The sequence below is a fragment of the Salmo salar genome, chromosome 09 (assembly GCF_965601325.2).
Source record: "Salmo salar chromosome 09, fSalSal1, whole genome shotgun sequence".
NCBI classification, from domain to species: domain Eukaryota; kingdom Metazoa; phylum Chordata; class Actinopteri; order Salmoniformes; family Salmonidae; genus Salmo; species Salmo salar.
In genome coordinates this window covers 70445129-70469295 of record NC_138299.1, presented here as the reverse complement: position 1 = coordinate 70469295, position 24167 = coordinate 70445129, and the positions used below count along the sequence as shown (strand labels likewise).

General features: G+C 41.4%; 1 protein-coding gene across 3 annotated transcripts in view; it reads left to right on the top strand.

Moving 5' to 3' along the window:
• The window catches only part of LOC106611627 (ankyrin repeat domain-containing protein 50), a 53146-nt gene that overhangs the window by 5793 nt on the left and 23186 nt on the right, over positions 1–24167 (top strand). For all 3 annotated transcript variants that reach the window (XM_014212032.3, XM_014212031.3, XM_014212029.3), the window contains exon 3: positions 22678–22913. In XM_014212032.3, the coding sequence (XP_014067507.1) occupies positions 22678–22913 (236 nt within the window). The remainder of the gene's footprint in view (positions 1–22677; positions 22914–24167) is intronic.

Below are 24167 nucleotides of genomic sequence, written 5' to 3'. Positions count from 1 at the left end.
AGAGATCCCCAGTTTTGGATAGAGATGATCAAGAAGGCCAAAAAATGGTCAGAGAGGGCGCTTCCTGTTTGGAATCTTCTCAGGTTTTGGCCTGCCAAATGAGTTCTGTTATATTCACAGACACCATTCAAACAGTTTTAGAAACTTTGGAGTGTTTTCTATCCAAAGCTAATAATTATATGCATATTCCAGTTTCTGGGCAGGAGTAATAATCAGATTAAATCGGGTACGTTTTTTATCCGGCCGTGAAAATACTGCCCCCTATCCATAACAAGTTAACTGGAAACAGCTGATATTTAATGGAATATCTACATAGGCGATTAGAGGCCCATTATCAGCAACCATCACTCCTGTGTTCCAATGGCACGATATGTTAGCTAATCCAAGTTTATAATTTAAAAAAGGCTAATTGATCATTAGAAAACCCTGAAGATCTCATCCAACTCTGTGTAGGGCTGGGCGATATGACGATATATATCGTGTGACGATAGAAAAACGTCTATCGTTTCATATTATGCTCTATAGTTTATTTCGTTGTGTCGCAAATCACTCTCTTTACGGGCAATATTTTTTGTCAATTGGACGACGCTTTGCATTCTTCTACACATGCCGTGTGGAAGGAAATTTGCAGCACAAACAAACATGGAGGAGAGTGAACGTGACACAGAGCACAGAGACAGGGAGCTCGTACCTAAAAGAGGGGCTACTTCGGTCGCATGGGGGTGGTTTGGGTATGAAAAGTCTGACATGGACCAGAAAACCGTCCTATGCAAAATATGCCGCAGGCCGGTCCCGACAACAGGCTCAAACACCACTAACCTCTTTTACCACCTACAGTTGAAGTCGGAAGTTTATATACACTTAGGTTGGAGTCATTAAAACTCGTTTTTCAACCACTCCACAAATTTCTTGTTAACAAACTATAGTTTTGGCAAGTCGGTTAGGACATCTACTTTGTGCATGACACAAGTCATTTTTCCAACAATTGTTTACAGACTTATAATTCACTGTATCACAATTCCAGTGGGTCAGAAGTTTACATACACTAAGTTGTCTGTGCCTTTAACCTGTTTAGGATAGGGGGCAGTATTGACACGGCTGGATAAAAAACATACCCGATTTAATCTGGTTACCACTCCTACCCAGTAACTAGAATATGCATATACTTATTACATATGGATAGAAAACACCCTAAATTTTCTAAAACTGTTTGAATGGTGTCTGTGAGTATAACAGAACTCAAATGGCAGGTCAAAACCTGAGAGATTCCTTTACAGGAAGTGGCCTGTCTGACCATTTCTTGAACTTGTTTTCCATCTCTATCATTTACTAAGGATCTCTGCTCTAACGTGACACTTCCCACGTCTTCCATAGGCTCTCAGAGCCCGGGAAAAAACAGAATGTCGTCATTCCAGCCCCAGGCTGAAACACATTATCGCCTTTCTCAAGTGGCCGATCAAGGGACACTGGCTTATGCGCGTGACCCCGACCGCCCCCGCCTTTGGGATTTTTTCCTCTGTTTGCCGAAAAGGAGATTCCCTGTCGGAATATTATCGCTTTTCTACGAGAAAAATGTCGTAAAAATTGATTTTAAACAGCGGTTGACATGCTTTGAAGTACGGTAATGGAATACTTAGAATTTTATTGTCACGAATTGCGCCATGCGCGCGACACTTCTTTACTATTTCGGATAGTGTCTGGAACGCACGAACAAAACGCCGCTATTCGGATATAACGATGGATTATTTTGGACCAAACCAACATTTGTTATTGAAGTAGCAGTCCTGGGTGTGTATTCTGACGAAGACAACAAAAGGTAATCAAACTTTTATAATAGTAAATATGATTATGGTGAGTGCTAAACTTGCCGGGTGTCTAAATAGCGAGCCCGTGATGCCTGGGCTATGTACTTAGAATATTGCAAAATGTGCTTTCACCAAAAAGCTATTTTAAAATCGGACATATCGAGTGCATAGAGGAGGTCTCTATCTATAATTCTTAAAATAATTGTTATGCTTTTTGTGAACTTTATCGTGAGTAATTTAGTAAAATGTTAGCGAATTCCCCGGAAGTTTGCGGGGGGTATGCTAGTTCTGAACGTCACATGCTAATGTAAAAAGCTGGTTTTTGATATAAATATGAACTTGATTGAACAAAACATGCATGTATTGTATAACATAATGTCCTAGGGTTGTCATCTGATGAAGATCATCAAAGGTGAGTGCTGCATTTAGCTGTCTTCTGGGTTTTGGTGACATTATATGCTGGCTTGAAAAATGGGTGTCTGATTATTTCTGGCTTGGTACTCTGCTGACATAATCTAATGTTTTGCTTTCGTTGTAAAGCCTTTTTGAAATCGGACAGTGTGGTTAGATTAACGAGAGTCTTGTCTTTAAATGGCTGTAAAATAGTCATATGTTTGAGAAATTGAAGTAATAGGATTTTTAAGGTTTTGAAAATCGCGCCACAGGATAGCAGTGGCTGTTACGTAGGTGGGACGAATTCGTCCCGCCTAGCCTAGAGAGGTTAACTTATTATGGCTGAAATCCCGTTAATGGGATCGATATGACAACAGCCAGTGAAAGTGCAGAGCTCCAAATTCAAACAACAGAAATCTCATAATTAAAATTCCTCAACCATACAAGTATTTTACACATTTTAAAGATAAACTTCTCATTAATCCAACCACAGTGTCCGATTTCAAAAAGGCTTTACAGCGAAAGCACACCAAACGATTATGTTAGGTCAGCGCCTAGTTACAGAAAAACACAACCATTTTTCCAGCCAAAGAGAGGAGTCACAAAAAGCAGAAATAGAGATAGAATGAATCACTAACCTTTGATCTTCATCAGATGACACTCATAGAACTTCATGTTACACAATACATGTATGTTTTGTTCGTTAAAGTTCATATTTATATCCAAAAATCTCAGTTTACATTGGCGCGTTATGTTCAGTAATGTTTTGCCTCCAAAACCCCCGGTGATTTTGCAGAGAGCCACATCAATTTACAGAAATACTCATCATAAATGTTGATGAAAATACAAGTGTTATGCATGGAACTTTAGATAAACTTCTCCTTAAGGCAACCGCTGTGTCAGATTTCAAAAAAGCTTTACCGAAAAAGCACACCATGCAATAATCTGAGTACGGCGCTCAGACACAAAAACAAGCCAAAAATATATCCGCCATGTTGGAGTCAACAGAAGTCAGAAATAGCATTATAAATATTCACTTACCTTTGATGATCTTCATCAGAATGCACTCCCAGGAATCCCAGTTCCACAATAAATGTTTGTTTTGTTCGATAAAGTCCATCCTTTATGTCCAAATACCTTCTTTTTGTTCGCGCCTTCAGTTCACAAATCCAAATTCACGACGCGCAGGCCAGACGAAAAACTCAAAGAATTCCATTACAGTTCGTAGAAACATGTCAAACGATGTATAGAATCAATCTTTAGGATGTTTTTATCATAAATCTTCAATAAGATTTCAACCGGAGAATTCCTTTGTCTTTAGAAATGCAATGCAACTCGGCTACCTCTCACAGGCGTGCGCATGGCTGAAGCTCATGCCCATCTGGCAGACACCTGATACAATCAGCTCTTATTCCCCTCCACTTCACAATAGAAGCCTCAAAAAAGGTTCTAAAGACTGTTGACCTCTAGTGGAAGCCTTAAGGAGTGCAATATGACCCCACAGACACTGTATATTGGATAGACAAAGACTTGAAAAACTACAAACCTCAGATTTCCCACTTCCTGGATTGGATTTTTTCTCAGGTTTTAGCCTGTCATATGAGTTCTGTTATACTCACACACATCATTCAAACCGTTTTAGAAACCTCAGAGTGTTTTCTATCCAAATATACTAATAATACGCATATCTTAGCTTCTGGGCCTGAGTAGCAGGCAGTTTACTCTGGGCACCTTCTTCATCCAAGCTACTCAATACTGCCACCCAGCCATAAGAAGTTAAACAGCTTGGAAGATCCCAGAAAATGATGTCATGGCTTTAGAATCTTCTGATAGGCTAATCAACCTCATTTGAGTGAATTGGAGGTGTACCTGTGGATGTATTTCAAGGCCTACCTTCAAACTCAGTGCCTTTTTGCTTGACATCATGGGAAAATCAAAAGAAAATAGTACGCAAGTATAAACACCATGGAACCACTCAGCCGTCATACCGCTCAGGAAGGAGACACTTTCTGTCTCCTAGAGATGAACGTACTTTGGTGCGAAAAGTGCAAATCAATCCCAGAACAACAGCAAAGTACCTTGTGAAGATGCTGGAGGAAACGGGTACAAAAGTATCTATATCCACAGTAAATCGAGTCCTATATCGACATAACCTGAAAGGCCGCTCAGCAAGGAAGAAGCCAGTGCTCCAAAACTGATATAGGACTCGTTTGGCCATAATGACCATCGTTATGTTTGGAGGAATAAGGGGGAGGCTGCAAAGCCATCCCAACCCGTGAAGCACGGGGGTGGCAGCATCATGTTGTGGGGGTGCTTTGCTGCAGGAGGGACTGGTGCACTTCACAAAATAGATGGGATCATGAGGATGGAAAATTATGTGGAAATATTGAAGCAACATCTCAAGACATCAGTCAGGAAGTTAAAGCTGGGTCTTCCAAATGGACAATGACCCCAAGCATACGTCCAAAGTTGTGTTAAAATGGCATAAGGACAAAAAAGTCAAGGTATTGGAGTGGCCATCACAAAGCCCTGATCTCAATCCCATAGAAAATGTTTGGGCAGAACTAAAAAAGCGTGTGCGAGCAAGGAGGCCTAAAAAACCTGACTGAGTTACACCAGCTCTGTCAGGAAGAATTGGCCAAAATTCACCCAATTTATTGTGGGAAGCTTGTGGAAGGCTACACGAAATGCTTTACCCAAGTTAAACCATTTAAAGGCGATGCTACCAAATACTAATTGAGTGTATGTAAACTTCTGACCCACTGGGAATGTGATGAAAGAAATAAAACCTGAAATAAATTATTCTCTCTACTATTATTCTGACATTTCACATTCTTAAAATGAAGTGGTGATCCTAACTGACCTAAGACAGGGAATTTTTACTAGGATTAAATGTCAGGAATTGTGAGAAACTGAGTTTAAATGTATTTGGCTAAGGTGTATGTACACTTCCGACTTCAACTGTACGCTAGAATCATGTGAATTCAGTACGGAGAGGGTTTACAGATGAGACCCAAAAAAGTACAGTTGAGTGCTCAAAACAAACCCTCGACATTGCAAGAGGCTTTTGTCCACGGCACACCATATGGCAAAGTATCAGGAAGATGGAAGATGGAAGGAGATAACAGCTGCCGTTACAACTTACATCTACAAAGACATGGCCCCAATTTACACGGTCGAGAAACGGGGGTTTCGTGAGTTGGTGCTAACACTCGACCTAAGGTACCAAATGCAAATTGATATGTGACACGTATTAATGTCAAAATAACATGCAAAACAGGCAAGCCCCCAAAAATATATATATATATTTTAGGCCTATATTTATTTGGTTTGCAACTATAGTTGAAGTGTTTTCTATTTACCTTTTTTTTTGTTGATTTTATACATTCGTATTTTATATTTTGTTACATGCTTAATTGAAAATTTGCACAACGGTTCTAAATAAAAGGAGAAATAATCAAATATGAGTAAGTACCTTTGATTTGTTGAGTATAATTCAAAATGTAATGAGAAATAGGCCTTTACACGTGGTCATTTTATATAAACTATTTATTCATTGAATTGACAGAAAATGTGCTATATCGTGATATGTATTGTTTCAGGATATGAAATGACCTATATCGGGATATGAGATTTTGGCCATATCGCACAATGCTGTGTACTACTCCCTTCACAGAACAGCGCAAACTGGCTCTAACCAGAATAGAAAGAGGAGTGGGAGGCCCCAGAGCACAACTGAGCAAGAGGACAAGTACATTAGAGTGTCTAGTTTGAGTAACAGACGCCACACAAGTCCTCAACTGGTAGCTTCATTATATAGTACCCGCAAAACACCAGTCTCAACGTCAACAGTGAAGTGGTGACTCCGGGATGCTGGTCTTCTAGGCAGAGTTCCTCTGTCCAGTGTCTTCTCTTTTGCCCATCTTAATCTTTTTATTGGCCAGTCTGAGATATGGATTTTTCTTTGCAACTCTGCCTAGAAGACCAGAGTTCTTCAGTTTCTTGGCAATTTCTTGCATGGAATAGCCTTCATTTCTCAGAACAAGAATAGACTGATGAGTTTCAGAAGAAAGTAATTTTTTTCTGGCCATTTTGAGCCTGTCATTGAACCCACAAATGCTGATGCTCCAGATACTCAACTAGTTTAAAGAAGGCCAGTTTTATTTCTTCTTTAATCAGACCAACAGTTTTCAGGCATTATTTAACTGTATTAGAGGATAACTTAACCTTCTAATGATACGCTTGTTTTGTCTCAACTCCCAACAACTCACATACGTGAGTATCAATGATCATGATGGAAAATGAATGCTCAGTTTCTGTCAAGCACTGTATTGTAAAGTACTTATGTAAAAATTGTTTAAAGTACTACTTAAGTAGTTTTTTGGGGTATCTGTTTACTTTGCTAGTTATATATTTGACAACTTTTATTCCATACATTCCTAAAGAAAATGATGTACTTTTTACTCTGTACATTTTCCCTGACACCCAAAAGTACTCATTACATTTGAAATGCTTACAAGGACAGGACAATTTTCAAATTCACACACTTATCAGAAGAACATCCCTGGTCATCCCTACTTCCTCTGATCTGGCAGACTCACTAAATATAAATGTATTGTTTGTAAATTATGTCTGAGTGTTGGTAAATGTGCCAAATGATTTATACTTTGACTTTTGATACTTAAGTATATTTAACACCAAATACTTTAAAACTTTTACTCAAGTAGTATTTTAATGGGTGACTTTTACTTGAGTCATTTTCTATTAAGGTATCTTTACTTTTACTCAAGTTGTCACGGTTGTCGTAAGGATTGGACCAAGGCGCAGCGGGAATGTGTATACTCATCTTCTTTATTTTTATTAAAAGAAGGAAAACCAAAAGAAACATCTATACAAAACAACAAACGACACTAAACAGTCCTGTCAGGTGCACAGACACAAAACAGGAGACAACTACCCACAAACCCCCATAACACAAACACCCCTATACAGGACCTTCAATCAGAGGCAAAGAGGAACAGCTGCCTCCAATTGAAGGTCAATCAACAAACCCTAAACATATAAGTAGAAAACTAGACTGAACATAGAAAAACACTAACCTAGAACATAGACCAAAAACCCCTCCACACTCTAAACAAACACCCTTCTTACATAATAACATAGCCCAACAAACCCCGAAACACTCTAAACAAACACCCCCTACCACATCCTGACCAAACAACAATAACAAATAACCCCTTTACTGGTCAGGATGTGACACAAGTATGTCAATTGGGTACTTTTCCCACCACTGGTGACTAGAGGTCGACCGATTATGATTTTTCAGCGTCGATACCAATTATTGGAGGACCCAAAAAAAAGCCGATGCCGATTAATCGGCCTTTTTTTTTTTTTTTTGTAATAATGACAATTACAACAATACTGAATGAACACTTATTTTAACTTAATATAATACATCAATAAAATCAATTTAGCCTCAAATAAATAATGAAACATGTTCAATTTGGTTTAAATAATGCAAAAACAAAGTGTTGGAGAAGAAAGTAAAAGTGCAATATGTGCCATGTAAGAAAACTAACGTTTAAGTGCCTTGCTCAGAACATGAGAATATATGAAAGCTGGTGGTTCCTTTTAACATGAGTCTTCAATATTCCCCAGGTAAGAAGTTTTAGGTTGTAGTTATTATAGGAATTATAGGACTATTTCTCGCTATACGATTTGTATTTCATATACCTTTGACTATTGGATGTTTTTATAGGCACTTTAGTATTGCCAGTGTAACAGTATAGCTTCCGTCCCTCTCCTCGCTCCTACCTGGGCCCGAACCAGGAACACATCGACAACAGCCACCCTCGAAACAGCGTTACCCATGCAGAGCAAGGGGAACAACTACTCCAAGTCTCAGAGCGAGTGACATTTGAAACGCTATTAGCGCGCAACCCGCTAACTAGCTAGCCATTTCACATCGGTTACACCAGCCTAATCTCGGGAGTTGATAGGCTTGAAGTCATAAACAGCGCAATGCTTGAAACATTGCGAAGAGCTGCTGGCAAAACGCACGAAAGTGCTGTTTGAATGAATGCTTACGAGCATGCTGGTGCCTACCACCGCTCAGTCAGACTGCTCTATCAAATCATAGACTTAATTATAATATAATAAACACACAGAAATACGAGCCTTGGTCGAATCTGGAAACTATGATCTTGAAAACAAAAAGTTTTTTTCTTTCAGTGAAATACGGAACCGTTACGTATTTTATCTAACGGGTGGCATCCCTAAGTCTATGTTATGTCATAATTACGTACAATTCTGGCAAATTAGTTCGCAACGAGCCAGGCGGCCCAAACTGTTGCATATACCCTGACTCTGCGTGCAATGAACGCAAGAGAAGTGACACAATTTCACCTGGTTAATATTGCCTGCTAACCTGGATTTCTTTTAGCTAAATATGCAGGTTTAAAAATATATACTTGTGTATTGATTTTAAGAAAGACATTGATGTTTATGGTTAGGTACACGTTGGAGCAATGACAGTCCTTTTTCGCGAATGCGCACCGCATCGATTATATGCAACGCAGGACAGGCTAGATAAACTAGGAATATCATCAACCATGTGTAGTTAACTAGTGATTATGATTGATTGATTGATTGTTTTTTATAAGATAAGTTTAATGCTAGCTAGCAACTTACCTTGGCTTCTTACTGCATTTGCGTAACAGGCAGGCTCCTCGTGGAGTGCAATGTAAAGCAGGTGGTTAGAGCGTTGGACTAGTTAACTGTAAGGTTGCAAGATTGAATCCCCGAGCTGACAAGGTAAAAATCTGTCGCACTGCCCCTGAACAAGGCAGTTAACCCACCGTTCCTAGGCCGTCATTGAAAATAAGAATGTGTTCTTAACTGACTTGCCTAGTTAAATAAAGGTGTACTTGAAATCGGCCCTAATTAATCGGCCATTCCGATTAAACGGTCGACCTCTACTGGTGACGCACGACATTGCGGTATCACGTACCGCTGGCAGGATGTTTGCCACAGACTGTTAGTGTTAGCTGTCTAGTCTTTGTTTTTTAAATGTGTAATGAGCATAGAAAGACGCAATTGGCAACACAATCTCATATTGAGAAATAAGCATCTTCTTCACCAGGTAGGCCACTTGATTTCAACATCTAAAAAAGTGTTGGACAGGAAGATGTATTCATAAAAGTAAGCAAATAAATCAATGCTGACTACTCAGTAGCACGTGGGCTTGTGCTTGAGAGATTGTTTGTAAAACCTTTGTTATTTTTCTATAATGCCTGCTACCCCTGAACAAGGCAGTTATCCCACTGTTCCTAGGCCATCATTGAAAATAAGAATTTGTTCTTAAACTGACTTGCCTAGTTAAATAAAGGTAAAATAAAATAAAAATATGCCTTAATAACAACCTTGTATGCCATCTGTAAATACAAATAAAATTGTTAAATTACCAGCCTTGTTGGTTAAGCCACAGAAAAAGACAGCAACTTTCCCCATAGCCATGATTGGCTGAGATAATGAGTGGGCTGGACATGCCGAGAGAGGAGTTCGATTTGGTCTACCATGTAGAATGCATCTGTTTATTTGAGCTGGTCAGTCTGTGTTGGTAATCATGTCGAACTCGTCTTTTTTTAAATGTATTGTGTTATTTGTCACATGCGCGGAATACAACAGGTGTAGACCTTACTGTGAAATGCTTACTTACAAGCCCTTAACTAGCTAACGTTAGCTGGCTGGCTCGTTAGCGAACGTTACGTGATGTGTGTGATCTTACACTTTGTTTACCTAGCTAGGTTCATTGTTTACCTGGCTAGCTAGCTGTTTTCATGTTCTTACATCTAGATGTTCCGCTAGCGGAACACCGCTCCAATATCCAATGATAGGGCGTGGCGCGAATTACAAACTCCTCAAAAATCCCCAAACTTCAATTTTTCAAACATATGACTATTTTACACCATTTTAAAGACAAGACTCTCCTTTATCTAACCACATTGTCCGATTTCAAAAATGCTTTACAACGAAAGCAAAACATTGATTATTTCTGGCTGGGTACTCTCCTGACATAATCTAGACACCCATTTTTCAAGCTAGCATATAATGTCACAAAAACCAAAACCACAGCTAAATGCAGCCCTAACCTTTGATGATCTTCATCAGATGACACTCCTAGGACATTATGTTATACAATACATGCATATTTTGTTCAATCAAGTTCACATTTATATCAAAAACCAGCTTTTTACATTAGCATGTGACGTTCAGAACTAGCATACCCACCGAAACTTCAGGTGAATTTACTAAATTACTCACGATAAACGTTCACAAAAAACATAACAATTATTTTAAGAATTATAGATACAGAACTCCTTTATGCAATCGCTATGTCCGATTTTAAAATAGCTTTTCGGTGAAAGCACATTTTGCAATATTCTGAGTAGATAGCCCGGCCATCATGGCTAGCTATTTTGACACCCACCAAGTTTGGCACTCACCAAACTCAGATTTACTATAAGAAAAATTGGATTACCTTTGCTGTTCTTCGTCAGAATGCACTCCCAGGACTTCTACTTCAACAACAAATGTTGGTTTGGTTCCAAAAAATCCATAGTTATATCCAAATAGCTGCGTTTGTTCTTGCGTTCAAGACACTATCCGAAGGGTGACGCGCCGGCGCATATCGTGACAAAAAAATTCCAAATATTCCATTACCGTACCTCGAAGCATGTCAAACGCTGTTTAAAATCAATTTTTATGCGATTTTTCTCGTAAAATAGCGATAATATTCCGACCGGGTGACGTTGTTTTCGTTCAAAGACTGAAAATGTAAAATGGACTCTTCACGTGCACGCGCGCACCCGTTTCATTGTTCTCAGATCGACCACTATCCAAATGCGCTACTGTTTTTCAGCCAGGGACTGCAGAGTCATCATTCCCCGTTCTGGCGCCTTCTGAGAGCCTATGGGAGCCTTAGAAAATGTCACGTTACAGCAGAGATCCTCTATTTTCCATAAAGAGGCTATAGAAGGCCAAGAAATGGTCAGAGAGGGCACTTCCTGTTGCAATCTTCTCAGGTTTTGGCCTGCCATATGAGTTCTGTTATAGTCATAGACACCATTCAAACAGTTTTAGAAACTTTAGGGTATTTTCTATCCAAATCAAACAATTATATGCATATTCTAGTTTCTGGGCAGGAGTAATAACCAGATTAAATCGGGTACGTTTTTTATCCGGCCGTGAAAATACTGCCCCCTATCCTAAACAGGTTAACAAATCATTGGCTTGAGCGCCAAGTGTGCGCTCTGAACGCTCCGAGAGCAAAACGAGATGGGTGGGGCTAAAGCTTAAGAGGGTGTAAACGATGCTGAATAGTTGTAGATAAAGAAGAGCTCTTCACTAGATACCAAAACATTCAAAGGCCATTTTCTCAAAAGTGAGTTTACAAGTTTATCAACTTTCAAAGCAGAATTACTTTCCCATTGTTCCTCAAAAATGCAGTGTATGATACACCATTTTGTAGCTCTGAGTCTCTACTTTTATCCAATGTAAAAAACACAATTTCAAATTTTGCTATATAAGACCGAATCCAGGTGGTGAGTCACACATGGTTGTCCTAACCTCACAAACCTGTGTCATGATCATATATCCTAAAAATGCATCTCAACTCTGAGTTTATTGGCAAATTCTTGAATTTGTGCATTCCACAGGTGCAACAGTGGTAAGTACCATGAAACAATGTTTACCTTCACTAGGATAACACTGTACCTGCACACCATGGAAATACATTATTATAAGGGACACTTATTGTAAAGTTGTACCAGTACATTTACTCTTATTGTAGTCATTTCAATTAGTAATTGCTAGTGGCGTTGGGTATTGCAGAGCGGCAGTTGGAGCGAAAAAAGAGGATGCTAATTGAAGATGAAAGGCTGCGCACCCCTCTTGCGTTACTCGGCGGCAGAAAAACTCAATGCAGATTAGGCCACTTTTTAAAGGATGCCGCGATGACTCAGCATTCTGGAGCCAGCCTCTCTGTCCTCGTCGCTTTGACTTGGCATACAGGGGCAGTGGGTATGGGAGGGTGGTGTTATCGCACTAAAAAGCCCAAACATGTGCATCAGATCCCCTTTGCGTGTTTGCATGACGAACGGGTTAAACGTTAACTGAGCTGTTGCCTGCGCACGTTAGGAGGTCGCTAAGTGATGTGAAATGAAAGCCCCCGCTGCGGTTGATCTTCTGTGCTCTCAGAGGACGTCAATCCTGCAACGCCGTGCAGCATATCAGCCTTCTTCTTCTGTCTCGTTCTGACCAGAGTGAATGGGAGGGGGAGTTACTTATGCTTTGTCTGGCTCACTATGTTTTCTTGTGTTTCATCATCAGGGTGAAATACAGGAGACCATCTCATTTTCCCGACAGTCTGCGTCATCAGACTTCGTCAGACATCTAGCATGTGGGTACTGTGTAGCGTGTCCCAGAGTCAAATTTAACAGGGGTATAGAAGAAGGCGTAGGGGGTCGTGGAGTTGGAAGGGATGAAATTTCAGATCCCACTGACAGTGTTGAATAACTGTCCATCTGACCCGGGGAATGCACACCTTGTCTGGGCGTTCAGGGGTTAGTGTAGGGCTTAAACCTGTTTTTGTTCATTCAACTATCTTAAATTGTGTACTTTTTCTGCTTTTAAGCCATTTAAATACATTTTCGGTTTATGCCAAATTGAACTCGTGTTTTGTTTTCTTGGTCCAAAGTACAAAATAAGTTGCTTTTGTGCAGGTTATTTAATTGTATACGCTAGCCACTTCTGTCTCTATCTAGCATTAACTGAGCTGTCTATTGAGCACTGTTTATAAGACAGCTCTAGACTACATTTTCTAGGAAGCCTGAACATTTTTGTTTTATTTTGCAACATCCATTACCAGATGCCGCTTTTTGTCCGTAAGCCAACTAATTTGCTGTTTGCACCTTGAATCAAGTTAATGCGAAAGGCTAAAATACACTGCACCATTTTTGCCAGTTCTACTGGGCCTACCGATTGGAGAACCTCTCACATTTACATTGACACCATTCAGTCACTCAGAACCTTTATAGTTCTGAGTGACTGAATGGCTGACGATGGGACATGCCTCACACCTGCTCTGAGCACTGCTCACACTTGGTGATAATGGCTGATTTGAGGCCGAATATACAGTATTCAATATGTTTGAAAATTATCGGAACGCCGTAAGTGACTGTTGAGTGCCCGGGAGCCCGTGACAGCCATCATTCGCAAATTGGGTATGTGCTCACACTTTACTGGCTGCTGCGTTACTTTTTATGCTGGGTTTGCTCTGATTTCCTATGATTTGCAAAAATGCGCCGGAATGTGATCGGGAGCCCATAGATCGGGCTAAAAACAAGTAGTGTCCGCCCAGCTTTAGATGTAAAGTCAGCAAAAAAGAAAACGTCCTCTCACTGTCAAATGCGTTTATTTTCAGCAAACTTAACATGTGTAAATATTAGAGGTCGGCCGATTAATCGGAATGGCCGATTAATTAGGGCCGATTTCAAGTTTTCATAACAATCGGTAATCGGTATTTTTGGCCACCGATTTGCCGATAGATATATATATATATATACACTGCTCCAAAAAATTAAGGGAACACAAAAATAACACATCCTAGATCTGAATGAATGAAATAATCTTATTAAATACTTTTTACTTTACATAGTTGAATGTGCTGACAACAAAATCACACAAAAATAATCAATGGAAATCCAATTTATCAACCCATGGAGGTCTGGATTTGGAGTCACACTCAAAATTAAAGTGGAAAACCACACTACAGGCTGATCCAACTTTGATGTAATGTCCTTAAAACATGTCAAAATGAGGCTCAGTAGTGTGTGTGGCCTCCACGTGCCTGTATGACCTCTCTACAATGCCTGAGCATGCTCCTGATGAGGTGGTGGATGGTCTCCTGAGGGATCTCCTCCCAGACCTGGACTAAAGCATCCGCCAACTCCTGGACAGTCTGTGGTGCAACGTGGCGTTGGTGGATGGAGCGAGACATGATGTCCCAGATGTGCTTAATTGGATTCAGGTCTGGGGAACGGGCGGGCCAGTCCATAGCATCAATGCCTTCCTCTTGCAGGAACTGCTGACACTCCAGCCACATGAGGTCTAGCATTGTCTTGCATTAGGAGGAACCCAGGGCCAACCGCACCAGCATATGGTCTCACAAGGGGTCTGAGGATCTCATCTCGGTACCTAATGGCAGTCAGGCTACCTCTGGCGAGCACATGGAGGGCTGTGCGGCCCCCCAAAGAAATGCCACCCCACACCATGACTGACCCACCGCCAAACCGGTCATGCTGGAGGATGTTGCAGGCAGCAGAACGTTCTCCACGGCGTCTCCAGACTCTGTCACGTCTGTCACATGTGCTCAGTGTGAACCTGCTTTCATCTGTGAAGAGCATAGGACGCCAGTGGCGAATTTGCCAATCTTGGTGTTCTCTGGCAAATGCCAAACGTCCTGCACGGTGTTGGGCTGTAAGCACAACCCCCACCTGTGGACGTCGGGCCCTCATACCACCCTCATGGAGTCTGTTTCTGACCGTTTGAGCAGACACATGCACATTTGTGGCCTGCTGGAGGTCATTTTGCAGGGCTCTGGCAGTGCTCCTCCTGCTCCTCCTTGCACAAAGGCGGAGGTAGCGGTCCTGCTCCTGGGTTGTTGCCCTCCTACGGCCTCCTCCACGTCTCCTGATGTACTGGCCTGTCTCCTGGTAGCGCCTCCATGCTCTGGACACTACGCTGACAGACACAGCAAACCTTCTTACCACAGCTCGCATTGATGTGCCATCCTGGATGAGCTGCACTACCTGGGCCACTTGTGTGGGTTGTAGACTCCGTCTCATGCTACCACTAGAGTGAAAGCACCGCCAACTTTCAAAAGTGACCAAAACATCAGCCAGGAAGCATAGGAACTGAGAAGTGGTCTGTGGTCACCACCTGCAGAACCACTCCTTTATTGGGGGTGTCTTGCTAATTGCCTATAATTTCCACCTGTTGTCTATTCCATTTGCACAACAGCATGTGAAATTTATTGTCAATCAGTGTTGCTTCCTAAGTGGACAGTTTGATTTCACAGAAGTGTGATTGACTTGGAGTTACATTGTGTTGTTTAAGTGTTCCCTTTATTTTTTTGAGCAGTGTATTTTTAAACCTGCATATTTAGTTAATATTGCCTGCTAACATGAAATTGTGTCACTGCTCTTGCGTTCATTGCCTGGCTCGTTTCGAACTAATTTGCCAGAATTTTACGTAATTATGACATATCATTGAAGGTTGTGCAATGTAACAGGAATATTTAGACTTAGGGATGCCACCCGTTAGATATAATACAGAACGGTTCCTTATTTCACTGAAAAAAATGAATGTTTTGTTTTCGAGATGATAGTTTCCGGATTCGACCATATTAATGACCTATGGCTCGTATTTCTGTGTGTTTATTATATTATAATTAAGTCTATGATTTGATAGAGCAGTCTGACTGAGCGGTGGTAGACACCAGCAGGCTCGTAAGCATTCATTCAAACAGCACTTTCGTGCATTTTGCCAGCAGCGCTTCGCAATGCATTGCGCTGTTTATGACTTCAAGCCTGTCAACTCCCAAGATTAGGCTGGTGTAACCAATGTGAAATGGCTAGCTAGTTAGCGGGTGCGCGCTAATAGCATTTCAAACGTCACTCGCTCTGAGACTTGGAGTAGTTGTTCCCCTTGCTCTACATGGGTAACGCTGCTTCGAGGGTGGCTGTTGTCGATGTGTTCCTGGTTCGAGCCCAGGTAGGAGCGAGGAGAGGGACGGAAGCTATACTGTTACACTGGCAATACTAAAGTGCCTATAAAAACATCCAATAGTCAAAGGTATATGAAATACAAATCGTATAGAGAGAAATAGTCCTATAATTCCTATAATAACTACAACCTAAAACTTCTTACCTGGGAATATTGAAGACTCATGTTAAAAGGAACCACCAGCTTTCATATGTTCTCATGTTTTGAGCAAGGCACTTAAACGTCAGCTTTCTTACATGGCACATATTGCACTTTTACTTTCTTCTCCAACACTTTGTTTTTGCATTATTTAAACCAAATTGAACATGTTTCATTATTTATTTGAGGCTAAATTGATTTTATTGATGTATTATATTAAGTTAAAATAAGTGTTCATTCAGTATTGTTGTAATTGTCATTATTACAAATAAATAAAAAAATCGTCCAATTAATCGGCAGCGTGTCACGTCCTGACCAGTATAAGGGTTATTTGTTATTGTAGTTTGGTTAGGACATGGCAGAGGGTATTTGTTTTATGTGGTTCGGGGTGGTGGTTTATTTAGTAGGGCGTTTGATTTATTATTTCCGGGTTTTTGGGTAATGTTCTATGTTTGTATTTCTATGTGGTCTCTAGTCTTTTGTATTTCTATGTCTAGTTTATTGGGGTTGGACTCTCAATTGGAGGCAGGTGTTTTCTCGTTGCCTCTGATTGAGAGTCCTATATATGGGTATGTGTTTGGTTTAGTGTTTGTGGGAGATTGTTTCTTGTTTTGCTGAGTGTGCCTGACAAGACTGTTTTGTTGTTCGTGAGTTCTTCATTTTGTTATTTTGGTGTTCTCTTGATTTAAAATAAATTAACAAGATGAGCATCCACATTCCTGCTGCGTTTTGGTCCTCTATCCCCGACGACAACCGTTACACAGCGGCTGTTTTTGGTCCTCCAATAATCAGTATCGGCGTTGAAAAATCATAATCGGTCAACCTCTAGTAAATATTTGTATGAACTTAACCTGTTGAGGACAGACGTTCCGCTAGCGGAACCCCGTTCCGCCTGCGGAAACCCAAGCCAACTGCCAATGGCATCGCACGGCACGAAATACAAAACCAACTAAAATACCACGATTCAATTTTCTCAAACAATCAACTATTTTACACCATTTTAAAAGATAAGACTCTCGTTAATCTAACCACATTGTCCGATTTCAAAAAGGCTTTACAGCGAAAGCAAAACATTAGATTATGTTAGGAGAGTACATAGACACAAATAATCACACAGCCATTTTCCAAGCAAGCATATATGTCACATAAACCCAAACCACAGCTAAATGCAGCACTAACCTTTGATGATCTTCATCAGATGACTCTCCTAGGACATTATGTTATACAATACATGCATGTTTTGTTCAATCAAGTTCATATTTATATCAAAAAACAGCTTTTTACATTAGCATGTGATGTTCAGAACTAGCATACCCACCGAAAACTTCCGATGAATTTACTAAATTACTCATGATAAACGTTCACAAAATACATAAGTATTTTAAGAATTATAGATACAGAACTCCTTTATGCAATCGCGGTGTCAGATTTTAAAATAGCTTTTCGGCGAAAGCACATTTTGCAATATTCTGAGTACATAGCTCGGCCATCACGGCTAGCTATTTTGACACACACCAAGTTTGGGACAACCTTAACTCAGAATTACTATTAGAAAAATGTAATTACCTTTGCTGTTCTTCGTCAGAATGCACTCCCAGGACTTCTACTTCAACAACAAATGCTGTTTTGGTTCCATATAATCCATAGTTATATTCAAATAGCGCCGTTTTGTTCGTGCGTTCAGGTCACTATCTGAAGGGTGACGCACGAGCGCATTTCGTGACCAAAAAAATTCAAGATATTCCATTACCGTACTTAGAAGCATGTCAAACGCTGTTTAAAATACATTTTTATGCTATTTTTCTCGTAAAATAGCGATAATATTCCAACCGGGCAATGTTGTATTCATTCAAAGGCTGAAAGAAAAGAATGGAGTAGTCTCGTGACCCCGCATCTCCAGTGTCACTGTCCCCAGGCTGACCACTTACAAATTATCCTGCTGTTCTTCGCCCAGAGACAGCAGACACCCCATTCCACTTTCTGGCGGCTTTAGAGAGCCAATGGAAGCCTTAGAAAATGTCACGTTACAGCACAGATGCTGTATTTTCGATAGAGATGCAACAGAAGGACAACAAATTGTCAGACAGGGCACTTCCTGTATGGAATCTTCTCAGGTTTTGGCCTGCCATATGAGTTCTGTTATACTCACAGACACCATTCAAACAGTTTTAGAAACTTTAGAGTGTTTTCTATCCAAATCTACTAATTATATGCATATTCTAGTTTCTGGGCAGGAGTAGTAACCAGATTAAATCGGGTACGTTTTTTTTATCTGGCCGTGAAAATACTGCCACCTATCCCAAAGAAGTTAACAAGATTCAACAACTGAGACATAAACTGAACATGTTCCACAGACATGTGACTAACAGAAATTGAATAATTTGTCCCTGAACAAAGGGGGGGTCAAAATCAAAAGTAACAGTCAGTATCTGGTGTGGCCACCAGCTGCATTAAGTACTGCAGTGCATCTCCTGCTCATGGACTGCACCAGATTTGCCATGCACAGAATGAGCAGTATGGCTGGTGGCATTGTCATGCTGGAGGGTCAGGTCAGGATGAGCCTGCAGGAAGGGTACCACATGAGAGAGGAGCATGTCTTCCCTTAACGCACAGCATTGAGATTGCCTGCAATGACAACAAGCTCAGTCCAATGATGCTGTGACACACCGCCCCAGACCATGATGGATCCTCCACCTCCAAATCGATCCCGCTCCAGAGTACAGGCCTCGGTGTAATGCTCATTCCTTCGACAATAAACGCAAATCCGACCATCACCCCCGGTGAGACAAAACTGTGAATTGTCAGTGAAGAGCACTTTTTGCCAGTCCTGTCTGGTCCAGCAATGGTGGGTTTGTGCCCCTAGGCGACATTGTTGCCAGTAATGTCTGGTGAGGACCTGCCTTAAAACAGGCCTACAAGCCCTCAGTACAGCCTCTCTCAGCCTATTACGGACAGTCTGAGCACTGATGGAGGGATTGTTCGTTCCTGGTGTAACTCGGGCAGTTGTTGTTGCCATCTTGTACCTGTCCCGCAGGTGTGATGTTTGGATGTACCAATCCTGTGCAGGTGTTGTTACACGTGGTCTAACACTGCGAGGACGATCAGCTGTCGTCATGTCTCCCTGTAGCGCTGTCTTAGGCGTCTCACAGTACGAACATTGCAATTGATTGCCCTGGCCACATCTGCAGTCCTCATGCCTCCTTGCAGCATGCCTAAGGCACGTTCACGCAGATGAGCAGGGACCCTGGGCATCTTTCTTTTGGTGTTTTTCAGAGTCAGTAGAAAGGCCTCTTTAGTGTCCTAAGTTTTCATAACTGTGACATTAATTGCCTACCGTCTGTAAGCTGTTTGTGTCTTAACGACCGTTCCACAGGCGCATGTTCATTAATTGTTTATGGTTCATTGAAAAAGCATGGGAAACAGTGTTTAAACCCTTTACAATGAAGATCTGTGAAGTTATTTTGATTTTTATGAATTGTCTTTGAAAGACAGGGTCCTGAAAAAGGGACATTTTCTTTTTTTGCTGAATTTAGTAGGATTTACACCATTTATACATACTTTTTCCCCCTGAGAAAAACAGTACGCTGCAATTCAGAAAATGCTTTGTTCAAAAGCACACATTCAGTAAATCCAGTCGACCAATCCATTACTCCTCGCTACTGCAGGGAGGAGGGGGGAGCCCATGGAGATATGAAGTGTGGGCCGAATAGCTTTATGCCAGTTTATCAGAAAATGTAAAAAGAAAAAAAATATATTCTTGCAGAGGCTTGTGGGTTGTGGAGATGCAGTTGTTTGAGCTTTTTGACATGGTTTTACTTTGTTCTGCAGCACCAGTTCACATTGTGTTATGCTGACATGTCTGAGAGCCCCATCACTTTATAAACGCTTTGCTGTACTTTACTCCTCTTTGACAAAATGCTAGCATTTTTCATTCCAGCGTAGTTGGCATGTTACCAATTCACCTCTGCATAAATGTGGCATATGTTCGGTGTGAAAAGTGCTTAGTTTTTCATGAAGCACTCTGAAGTCTCTTTGTAACCGCTTACATACATTTTTGTTGCACAACTTCTTGTTGGTTTTGTTTTTGCTGTCCTTGACCAATGACAGGCTGAGAAACATGTACCGTCAATGTATGTCTGTGAAATCACTCAATCCAAGAAGGAATAAAATGAGTTCCTTACTGATTTTGGAGGAAGTTAGAGAATTGCTAATGCAATGGGGTAACAGCGCTTGCTGTGTCATGGCTGCCATTTTACTAAATTCTCAGAATCCACATTGCTCCCAGCAGAACCCCTCACATTGTCTCTATCAGGTTGATTTGTTAGGAGAATATGATTGGAATTACACCATGCTTTATGTATAAATTAGTAATATGCATTTTCCAGATTGGGAGCTGGTTGCTTTTTCTTTCCCCACCCCCTGATTGGGCCATGAGTCAGCTGTTGTCATGCAGTCTTTTTCTGCTAAGCTCTCCTGACTAAGGCAAAGAAGCTGAGCAGGCTTTTTCTCTAAATGGAATCTTTAAATGAAGAAATCTTCATTTTCTTAATTAAAAGAGTCTCGTTCAGGTATCCAGTGGGCCCTGTGCTAGTCGCTATTGCTTTTCAATGGGGTCTCTGCAGTGAGTAGTTGACCCACCTGCTGTTCTTTTCCATTAATAGAATGGTGTCATGGCCGGACATGCACAGTATATTGGACCTGAGCCACAGTCTCCCTGCGCCATTGCATGATGAAGGAAATTTCAGGCTCAGCCCCCACTCCATAAAAGTGTTGCAGTAAATGTGTAAGACGTGAGCAAGGTGCCCAGTGCTGCCTGTCGGCCTAAACATCTTCACTGAAACTTCAAAGCGAAGCCCACGTTGCACAATGTGGCCGGGCCGTGGAAGATGGGGACTGCAGCACAACAGATGGCGGGTGCATTAGGGACATTTCACATTCTCTTTCTTTCTCTAAATGATAATTGGTCTCCGCTATTTACGTATGTCGAGGACGGAATAAGAACAACCAAAATAGTAAGTGTTAACGTACGAGGCAAAGGGTGCGTCACAAATACACTCATCATTGGCTGCGGTTCTTTGGACGTTAGTCTGGCAGCCAGCCCATTGTTGTGCTCATTTCAAGCCCCTGTCTTCTTCCCGCAGGAAAGTCAGTTATCAACAGTTATAAAAGCAGTTGATTGTAAGGAAAATAATAGCTTTTTGTCTCATTACAAGGCCCGCATTGCTGTCTCTGTGAATTTGTTTGTCTGCAGGCGGCATTGCTGTAGTTGTTTGCAGTACACAAACTCTGCAGATTGGCATTCCTCTTGGCTGGTTTTCCTGTCTGTGCTACAGATTCGATGTGGGGCAGCAGCCGTCAGAAAGAGCAATCGGCCATGTTTCTCTGGGATGGAGCGATGTAATGATGGAGCTTGCAGGTTGATGACTGCGCACTACCCTCCTTTTCTTGCACTTGAGAAATTGAGCTGTTGGAAAATAGAGGTTTGGAGGGGAGGTTTGGCTGGAAAGTGTTTGCTGAGCCCTTGCATTGGAATTGCAGTCTGACTAAAAGTAATGTTTAAAAGGCTCCAATTTGATCAGCGAGGGCATGCATAACTAAGCGCTGTTTTAGCGGTGGTGGTAATTTACAACAGCAAAAGAAAATGTCTCAAGACTGGAATCAGGCTGGGGGTAGCAGCTCTGTACTGTACACAGGCACAGACGTTTTGCCAGCACAAGCATGCAGGTTGGGAAAATAAAACGGGACAGATACAATGCTGGCTTCATGGCATTTATGTACGTAGTCATAATACACATTAGCAAATGGGGTCTTCACTTTTCCCTTTGTCTTGCACGCTCATGTTATTTCAAGGTTAATGCAGCATTTAAACCCTTGGGTTTGTGAGTATAGACCAGGATTGATGTGGTTTAATACTATACATTATTTACAGTGTATTGAGGCTGTTTTTTTGGGTGTGTAGGCTCAAACACAGACAGCGATTTTTTTAATGATTTTCAAAAGATTTTCCTGGCTATTCCAGACAGTCGTCGGCCTTGTAAGCTGTCACATCTTCATTTGATTAATATGGACCTGCTCTGTCTGTTTTCAATTGAAATTCTGTTCAAATTCTGTTATTTCATCTCCCGGCTAAGAACAAATATTTAGGATACAGTCTATATGCAGTACATACAGTCCAGTGTTTTCCCCCAGGATTTTCTTCAGAAGTGTTTGGGGGGGGGGGGTGTCACCTGTTATCTATAACTGCAGGTTTCAATTCCCTAAAGATGTGCATTTGCACTGTGAAGGCCTGTCAAGGGCCTGAAAGCTGAACTGTGGATAGAGAGACAGTTTCTAAGATACAGTCAAACTTGTGACTTAGACCGACATTAAATCTATTTTTGTTGATGTACGTCGGCAATGATCCTCACCTCTCTTCAACAGCATCAGCTTGGGGTGGAAAGCGTTAGGTGCACAGAGAGAGTTCTAAGTCTCTCTCCTCTTCTCTCTTGCCCTAAAGGTGTGTTCTCCTCCCACTCTTGAGTGCCAAGCCACCTCAGCAGGCCCTCTTCCTCCTGGTTGACTCCATCGACGAAGGCTGTCAGCTGGGTGAGGGAGAACAGAGGTCTTCAGGCTCAGGCACCCCCAGGACCATCGCTGAGCTCCTGGCCAGCCACCACGAGTACCTCCCACCCTGGCTCCTCCTCATCTGCTCAGCACGCCGCCAAAACAAGGTCATCACCAAACTGTTCACAGGTAAAAAAAGAATGTGTGAGTTCATACAGGCACCCAAATTAAGAGGGTGATGGGGTCCATATCTGGGATCCATATGGTGATGCTTTTGTACAGTATTTGGTATTACTGTAAAATGTGGTTGTTCTATCACCGAAAGGAGGAAAATGTATTGCAAAATAATTGTTGTTTCCTTTAGACAGAACACATGGCCACACAAACAATTAACAGGGATTTGGCATTTTGTATTGACACTGGTCTGTCTCCTTGAAGAAGAAAACAGAATTCTAACTGCTTTTATTTGCATACATTAATCTGATGTTTTTCAAGAGATATATGGATTTCCACTTTGCTAGGCGATCCTAGCAAAGTGCCTACTCTTTTCACTTATATTTAAACTCTTACTGAGCAGGTTATGCCATGTTCTTCCGCAATACAAACTTTTCTATTGCGTATTGTGATAAATGTCAGCCTTTTCTGCAGCCATTAAACAAAGCACATGTCATGTTGTGCTTCCAGCCGAGTCGACTCAGAAAAGGCTAATTCCGAAGGCATTTTAACATCATCAAATGCTAGAAAGATTAGGGCCTGCCACAGAACGTCTAAATATCACGATGCCTTACGAAAACGACTACTGCTCTGTACGCCATGGCAAGTCGAACTAGCAGCCATTATCTAGTTGTCACAATACCAGCCCACTATTAGGTGATGAGCAGAGAGGCTGGCGTAGCATTAATCAAACCAGAAGAGAGAGTGTGGGTGTAATACCCGCCACAGAACCTGTCGGTTGTGTGTCCCCTTTACCTCTCCAAACACAACATGTGGGGGATTCAGATGCCCTCCTGTTGCTGCTTGAAACATTATGTAAAACCCCATTTAAACAGCTCTGCTCATTCTGTGCTCTGTTCAGAAAGTGGTTGGCAATAACAATTTGTTTTCTGAATAGAATTCCAATGCTAGTTTAGGTGTGTGTTTCTGGCATTGGGTGAAGGGTTAACGCAGGGAAGCTGGCACTTTTTGAACAAGAAGATGTGCTGTAACGTCCGTTGTTGGAATGAGACCAAGGCGCAGCGTGCGTTGGGTTCATCATATTTTAATATAAACAGTGAACCAGCAAAAACCAAAACAAGAAGCAACACAACGAACGAACAGTTTCACAGGCTTCTCACAGCAATGCAAAAACAACTTCCCACACCAGACAGGTGGAAAAAGGGCTACCTAAGTATGGCTCCCAATCAGCGACAACAAAGTACAGCTGTCCCTGATTGAGAGCCATAC